This window comes from Salvia hispanica, chromosome 4, assembly GCF_023119035.1.
Source record: "Salvia hispanica cultivar TCC Black 2014 chromosome 4, UniMelb_Shisp_WGS_1.0, whole genome shotgun sequence".
In the NCBI taxonomy this organism is placed as follows: Eukaryota; Viridiplantae; Streptophyta; class Magnoliopsida; order Lamiales; family Lamiaceae; genus Salvia; species Salvia hispanica.
In genome coordinates, this window is record NC_062968.1 from 9,339,116 (window position 1) to 9,348,053 (window position 8,938).

The following is an 8,938-nucleotide window of genomic DNA, read 5'->3' on the forward strand; positions in this document are numbered from 1 at the left end:
TTATAATTAATATACATAAGGAACGGTATTAATATCCTTTTTTATATATTAAAATACTATTATTTTCTAACTTACATATGATATCATTTTAATGAGGAAAAATTTCCTAGTTTAAGCATATAATGATGTCCATATGAGGTGGTATGTCCCACCAATATCTCTTTGATAAATAGAAATAAAATTAACCTACATTTGGCATATGAAAACTTTTCGAAATAGATTTAAAATATTGTTCTAATATTAACCTGTTTCATCTTGCCATGTTCGAGTTTTTTCTAATATTTATATTCTAATATTTTATAAATTGCAAAAAATGGTATCAATCTTACAACAATTTTTATAATTATGTCCCTGAACCAAATTAGATTATTTTTAATGTTTTATGAATTTGATATGCTATCTTTTTAAAACAACAATCACTCTTTATCTCAATTGATATTAGTGTCACATTTTTTACTTTAGTTTCCTTTTTTTCTTCTCATTCTATCTTGTCTTAATAATTATAATATTTATTTTCTTTTCTTTAATAATAATTCATTATAATTTAATTAATTTGTATCTCAATTTCATCTTTTAACTAAAAACCACCATAAATGAGTTTGACCCTTTCATACAATTATACTAATAAAGTACTAATATATAAGTACACGAACTAGTAGACACTCTATATTTAATATTTTATTTATTACTAAAGATTCTTTAAATTCAAATAATTATAACTACAAAAACATTTATAAAATTGTTGGAGCAATCGTGTGATGCTTATTTTTATAAAAATCTTATGATACTCGTTGCTTTTTACAAGTTTCATATGCATTATGTAGTGCTTGTTCAACATATTGTGCATGAAGTGTAACAGCCCGCCCTCATAGGGTACAATAAATGCGGCGGCTGCTACCCAAACGGACTCCAAAGAAGTAAAATAGGCTAGGGTTTCATTTAAAGAGTATTGACCAAAAGAATTGAAAGAATTATCAGAGTATTTAAAGCAATAACTTAACCTAGAAGTTTAAAAGAAAAAGAAAGGTATCATAAATGACGATCAAAATATCTTAAGAGTACGACATAATATCCAAGACAAAGTCACAAGAAAAAGGCTAAGGCCTCAAACCGAAGGCAAGATGCAAATATTCCAAAAGAAATTCTAAAGTGTATCAAGATTCAGCGGAAGGCGACCAAGAGAAAGAATATCTATGTATGAAGACACAACTACGCTTGAAGTTCAACATATCCATATTAATTAGTTATCATGCTCAACACCCGCCACCGCTCGTCATCGTTCAACCTGCACATAAGGAAAACACATGCAGGGCTGAGTATTTTGAAATACTCAGTGAGCTCATTGCCAAAACATTTTATAAGTTATGCCACCCTTACCAAGTGAACTCGAGTTTTAAGCAGTTATAAGAGAAATATCACGAGTATCACAAAATATATTTTCATAGACTGGCCAGTCAAAATAATCTCCCATTTTCTCATCAAAATAACAATCACAACATTCCATGGTGCGACGAAAGTGTGGCCACACTTTTCGCCCACGAGACCGGCCGACTAGCAAGGACGGCTCCCGATCCCATTGTGTACACAGCCTGGTAGGGCTTGCGGCCCATACTCAGACCCGAATTCGTATAAGCATATCCAATATCACATTAAAACAAACATAGGCATGGCATAACAGTTAAACCACCCTTATAACACCAAACAACATTTTGATAAAATAAAAGAGAGTTTTTAGAGTAAAGCCCACCTCGATTGCTTAGTTTTCAAGTAGTTTCGCTTTTCCGTTATCCGGCTTCGCAACCAAAGTTTCACCTTTTAATCACATAAGCACATATCACAAATTAGGTTCAATACTACTCTTACTCATGCATGTCTCAATACCTTTTTCCTTTTCCCATCGATTTATCTTATCATTACTAATTAATCAAGATCATGTTTATCACACAAGAATATTTAGCCATCAAACACACACTACACAACACAACAACACACACACACACGACGCCACACACACACGCCACGCACACACACACACATGAACATATTCCCACATCCCTTTTATCCCACTTTCACTCAACCAAGATGCATGAGGGTTCAAGAAGACCGATTAATCGGTTAGAAGAAGAAAAAAAGAGAAGAAGAAGAAGAAGAAGAATAAGGAGAACTCATAAACAAAATACCTTTTTAGAGAAAAACGATCGGTAGAAACAAAGTAGAGACTTGGTTCTTCAAGATTCTTGGCGTTCAAACTCTAAATTCTTCTCAAAGGATGACAAAATATTGGTGTGTGGAAGAAGAAAATTTGAGAGAGTGAGGGGAGGGGGTTTCGAAAATTATGGGGGCTAGGGTTGGGGTTTTGGTTCTTATTTATAGAGCTCAACAAGATCTTTAGGTAATTAGAATAGAATATTTGGTAAGATTTTATTCTCCACAATTAAATAAATAAATATTGTGAAGTAGGGAAGAAGAATTAACAAAAATAGATCCTAGGGCAAATCTCCTAGTTTTCGAAAATTAGGCTATTTATTTAGCCAAGATTTTGTTTTGGTATATTTTACGGAGTAGAATAAAATATCACGAAGCAAAATAAAAATAAGAATTCTCCCAACTTGGGATGGAAATAGGCGTCCCTATGCCTATTTAAATAAGGCATGGATTTTTGAATTTTAACTAAAATAAGGTAAGACAAGATCTCTTGAGGTATGGAAAGATTTGGTAGAATATTTAAATTCTAGGTATGGAAGGAAATCAAATAAGGGATTAACTAAAATAAAATAATTCCTTCCTTCCCACAATAGGTGATTTTCGAAAATCACCAAGAAACAAAGGGGCTCGATTTTTTCTCTCTTCAAAAGGAAATAATTGGGTCTTGGATTTAATTTGGATAAATATCCCAAGAATTAAATTAAATCCGGAAAAATAGAATTCCTCCTCTAAAATCAAGGGGGTCGAAAATCACAAGAATTGGGTGGCAAGTATTTATGGAAATTTTCTCTAATATTCTCACTCACCCTTAGATAATTAATTTACCACATAATCTCATAAATTAATATATCACATGCCAAATCAATAAGTTTGACTTTTCAAACTTCCCGGTCAAAGAAACTCATGCAATAAATTCACTTATCAAATAATTCACATCTTCCACGTCATCAATAATTAATTCTAGGGCTCTAAAATTAGGGTTCTAAATTCCGAGATGTTACATTAAGGTTTGTGGATATATTGCTCATATAATTTTTTTTTATCATTTCTTGAATTTTTTGGGGCAATCGCGTGAAATCTCTTTTGATAAACTTGGCTTGATGAGTGACATATCTTCTTGCAAATTTGATGCGAATTGTGATGACGAGCCTACTCTAGTTGTTAAACATGACCATAGAAACTTAGTGGAGGATTGATCCCTTTTTGAGCAAGAATGATGTGTTAATGATTGGTGATCGTCCTTCGTTGTCTAATCTTGAGAATAGGGATATTGTGATTAACCCTTTCTTGGTTACTTTTGACTATACACACGATGATGACTGTTTTGTTAAATATCCCTAGCCTTAATGAGAGTGTCAAATAGATGTTCAAGAATTTGGGCATAGATAGTCTTGGGATGATTCAATCAAATGGAAACAAAGTGCTTGACGCATGTGTGTGTTAGCATGTTATTTGCTTTTATTGCATATCAATTAAGCATTTCAACGGAATTGAGGTGTTTTATGGTCTTTTTGTTAATGACTTTGAATCTAATGGCTTCCTTTGAAAGTATATTGTGAAAGAATATTTAGTCTTGTGTGTTTCACAAATTCTTATATTTTAAGTTATTTGAGTATGGGCATAAATGATATCTTTATAAGATTGTCACTACAATAATATTGTCTAGAACTCTCTTAGTCTCATAAAAAATAATCCACTTTCTTTTTCAATTTGTCACAACTAAGGTGACTCATTACTAAAAATAAAAACACTATTCATCTCAACTTTATTTCATCTCTTTTACTTTATACTCAATACACAAAATTAAATTGCATAAAATCACATGGCGACTTCCTTGGAATGAAGGGAATATTTTACCATCAAAGAGAGACCCCAAACTAGATACCTCTATGCATAAAGCCTACAAAATCCTAATCTCTTGAGTTATGAAGTCCTTTACACTTCATTTTTCTACAAAGATTGTTTGGTTTCCCCACAAAGAGATCGATTGCATTAAAAATGCTGCAACCTCCCTTTGAACTTTGCAGGAAGTATTTGTACAGAATCTACACACAGCCCACCTTTGGTGTGAGTGCAATCAATTTGTGTCATCGAAAATTTGACTTTGATTGATTTGAACGAGCTGGAGACCACAAAATCTCCGGCGTGGTAATGGATCCACCTCCCTTGCTCCTTCAAGTAGCACTGTTTTGTTGCTTGCTGACCATCTGAGGTCGAAACCTGAAACCGGACGGGCTTCTTGTCCCAGCCATGAACATGCTCCGTGTTGCAAACCCTACGACCAAACCTCTGATGTGCGCGTCCTAGTTGTAATCTGAAAAATATACTGTATGACCCTGCTGGAAAGGGGAACTCGATCTCCCCATCAACCTCAAGCCACCATGTTTGCTGCAGATACGCAACTGATGAAAACCTACATATGGGGGAGGAAGACGGGTGCATAAATGTTAGGATGCAACATAATGAGAGTATTTAAGTAGGGAGAGGTCTCTCCCAAAATTAACAAGTTGCGCGATTATTTTAACGGTTGCAGGACTCAGCAAACTAGTCACTAATCGACGGGAATGGATCCGTTGCATTTTGAGGAAACACAACATGAGGTAAAACGCAGCCCCACGTAAATGAAACGCAGGAGATGAAAGCTGGGCATTCTTTTTCTTGTTTTCTATACATCATCATTCCTTTTCTTGTTTTAGATACCACTTTACTAAATGTATACTTAATTATTTTAGTAACTGTACAGATTCAATTACTCCATTAGATCCTCTAATCGAATCATGAATCTTACTTTTGAAATAGATGGTGTTTACTACGCCACAAATTTTTTTAAAAAGTTTAATTTATCTACAAATTTGCTATATTTTTTTATTTTTGTTTAAACACTCAAAAACTATACTGTAAATTTCAATTAAATCTAAAATTAACATACTCAAAAATTCTAATCATGGCATTGGCATCACAGATTTAAAGGAAAAGAAACTAAAAATATTAAACAAAAAGTGTAGAATAAACTAAAAGTATAAACCAAAAAATAATATTTTGAACTCAATATTTTGAGTTAATATAAATCAAAATTCTCCAAACTTTGAAAACGCAAATGAAACTAATCCTCACCTTGATTCCACAGATGGAATACGGCTCCAATATCTCCTATCATCAATTCCATTTATCGTCAATCCATTTGAAGACACCGACATGCAAATGTTGCCTGACCTCTTATCCACCCACACTTTCTGCAAATATCAATAAACCCCATTCAAATTCAATTCACCAAAAATTAAATAACAAATCGTGATAATAAACAAATTGGAATCCAATTCGAATACCTTAGAGCCACCATCGAACGAATTGGCCTTGCAAAACCTCGCATAAATATCCCTCTTGCAGAAAGAGGCGTTTTCTCTTTCGAATACCCTAGCTAGCAGATCTTCGTAATTAACCGGCAACTTCGACTCCCAAACGATATCAGCAGAAGATGCTCCCCGGAAAGCTCGGTTCAGCGTTGCGAGCCGGCAGATCTGCAGCGGCTCGAGGTGCCCCAGCACCAACGCCACACAGCTCTCCGGCAAGTCCCCCAGCCCGGGCTCCTGCGACGGGGCTATGGCCGCCGCCGGCAACGAAAACAATGAGCCCATGTGATTTGAAGGCGGAATGAGATTTGGGCGGATTTGCATACGGATTCTGGTACAGAGCAGAGAGGGAAAGCCAATTGTGTGGAGTGGAATTGGAATACATATAGTGTGAGATCGATGCGTACGGACTGAATACATATATAAATGAAGATTTTAATAACTGTGCCTCACATATTTATTGATTTCTTTCCTAAGATTCAATATATCCTCTCTTCATTTTCCGTATTCATTTATATTTTTCCGTGATTTCATATAGGATAAGATTTTGATTACAAAAGATTTATCTTCATCAAATCTTTCTAGCTTTTTAATCTACAGAACGAATATTTCGTAATGTAACTTTACACACTACTCACATTTTGAGATATTTTCTTTCTGATAAATACGATATATATCTAGTATCTTTTATGATATATAGGGTTACGTTAATGTGCTAACTAATTTATAGTAATAACTAATCACTTTTAATATTATGCATTAAAATTATCAACATAAAAGACATAATTATCTCAATACAACATGTAAATTTAAAATATCAACATAAAAATATAATTTTATCAGCACAAGAAGATTGATAAAAATATTTTTAACATACAAAATTAATGTTAGTTATTAATTATTAACATAACTTAGTTAGTATTTGATCACACACCTTTTTACTCGAATCGAAACCGTCGATTTTTGAACTGTGGCTCGGTTCAGGTTCAAATATTTTCGAACCGAAACCGTGCCAGAACCACGACAAACCGTCGGAAAACCGTGAAACCAAGCCGGAACTGCAAAAAACCGGCGGTTCAGAACCACTCCCTATAAAAAATCTTACCCGGAATAAATTTGCATTGTGATATACAGTTCAAAAATCATTTTGTTTGGTGAATATTAAATTTAAGGAGTATATTCACTTAACCTAAAATTTCAAGATATGGCGGTATCTTGCTCACAATAATAATAGGAGTATTATTTTTCGAGTGATTACAGTAATATAAATAATTGGATTTAATTTTTAATAATAATAATAATAACAATAATAATAATAATAAGATTATTATTTTTCAACTCATTTTTAATATATTTCGTATTAGTAGCACTAACATCGTACAGAAAGGAACTGGATTCTTTGTTTAATTCAACCCCATTTAGGCTCACTTAGTGGGGTTTTCCACTCTTTATTGATAAAATCTTGTTTAAAACTAACTAACTTTGTCCATCTTTATTGGTAAGAGCATTCACAATGGATCGATCGCGAGGGCCGAGCGATCGGCCTCCCATCGCCTCCCATAGGTCACCACTGCGGAGGGAAGGCCGATTCCCCCTCCCCATCGCCTCCGCCCCCGCGCCGATCAATGGCCTCAGCCGATGGCCCCATCGGCCTTCCATTGCGGAGGCTCAGGCGATGGCGGAGCCGATTTTTATTTATTTATTTTCAATTAAACTTTTATTTTCTTCTCCTATTATAAATACTTCAATCTCCTCTCCTTCATTTCACACACCCACATCCTTCTCTATTTCACATTATTTTGTCACTAAAAATGTCTTTTAATTTCCCCCCATTTCGGATTCCGATTCCGATTCCGATTCCGATTCCAATATTGTAATATGTTGAGGACAAACCTATCCCACATCGGAAATATGAGGGAAATTGGAAGGTGTATATAATTCCTGTCCAACCCCAACTAGTTTGAGGCCTTTTGGGAGTGACCCAAAAGCAAATCCGTGCGGGCTTGACCCAAAGCAGACAATATCAAACTAATGTTGCCGACGCCGACAATCCCGACAAGTGGTAACAGAGCCAGGTCGGCGTTGGGTCTGGTCCAGTTTGAGAGACTCATGTTCGAGTGGGGCCGAGAATATCAATACCGAGAATATCGAATGTCAACAACTCGTATTAAAATGTCAACAACTAAATAATAACACTTATAATTCACATATCAATAATAGATAATATCGAATGTTAACAACTCGTATTAAAATGTCAACAACTAAATAATAGCACTTATAATTCACATATCAATACCGAGAATATCAATGTCAACAACTCGTATTAAAATGTCAACAACTAAATAATAGCACTTATAATTCACATATCAATACCGAGAATATCGAATGTCAACAACTCGTATTAAAATGTCAACAACTAAATAATAACACTTATAATTCACATATCAATACCGAGAATATCGAATGTCAACAACTCGTTTTAAAATGTCAATAATTAAAAAATAACACTTATAATTTGCACTTTCTCCCTCATCCCCCTTTCAAAGCCTGCAACAGTTTCAACACACTAGTTCAGGAAAATCATGGTACACTTTATTCAAATCTCAGTCTCCATGAGAATCTCCTCAAACCTCAACGAAATTAAGCTCAATAAACCTCAACGAAATTAAGCTCAATAATCATGAAGATTGTCACAATCACAGTGCATAACTACACAATTACATCTTCACTTGAATTAGCTCTTCTCAAAAGTGTTCTAACATTAATACTCGGCGGAAAATCAACAAACAAGATCAATCAACTGCACAAATTACAAACAGAGTAAACCTCCAGGCTCCATGAGTGAATACTCGAATACACTAATTCAATCGATTGAATTCAGAACTTAAGCAGAGAGAAATAAATAATACCTTTCCAATAAGAATTTCGTTGGTGTGGGGACCGTAGGCGTCGAGAAATGTGACGCCGGAGTTGATGGCGTGGTGGATGAGTTGGATCATCTCGTCTTCGGGCTTCCGCTGGCCATAGCTGGATGAAATGTTAAGCTCAACCGCTTTCAAATTTCTCCGGTGACTAAACCTCGCAGAAGCTGACGGCTTCACGAAATTCGCTCCAACACTAATCTCAACAGCACTCAACATCGATTTCGCCACCGTAACGCACTCGTTCTCCTTATTACACATCGAATCGTCGGCTCCGCTGACAATCTCCAGCGCCGAATATTCACTCACGCCTCCGATTCCGCCTGAATCGAGCTTATCAGACTCTGATCCTCTCTCAACACCTTCGAATTTGTACTCCACCGCCAGACTCATCGGAAATTCGGTTTCACCGATCTCGATAGACAGTTGCTGCACAGTCTGTACGGTGTTCAGATTCTACCT

At 35.2% G+C, this 8,938-nt stretch overlaps 1 protein-coding gene and 1 long non-coding RNA gene across 2 annotated transcripts; both read right to left on the bottom strand.

Moving 5' to 3' along the window:
* Positions 1-4,001: 4,001 nt before the first annotated feature.
* LOC125218967 (F-box protein PP2-A12-like) lies at positions 4,002-6,055 on the bottom strand. Its single transcript, XM_048120795.1, has 3 exons — positions 5,532-6,055; positions 5,320-5,438; positions 4,002-4,618 (listed from the first exon to the last, which is right to left on the bottom strand). The coding sequence occupies exons 1-3, from the start codon at positions 5,973-5,975 to the stop codon at positions 4,198-4,200; spliced, it is 984 nt and encodes a 327-aa protein (XP_047976752.1). The 5' UTR covers positions 5,976-6,055; the 3' UTR covers positions 4,002-4,197.
* Positions 6,056-8,207: 2,152 nt separating this feature from the next.
* LOC125218864 lies at positions 8,208-8,660 on the bottom strand. The gene is made up of 2 exons (XR_007176039.1): positions 8,465-8,660; positions 8,208-8,355 (listed from the first exon to the last, which is right to left on the bottom strand). It is a non-coding gene; the product is annotated as an uncharacterized LOC125218864 (long non-coding RNA).
* Positions 8,661-8,938: the final 278 nt, after the last annotated feature.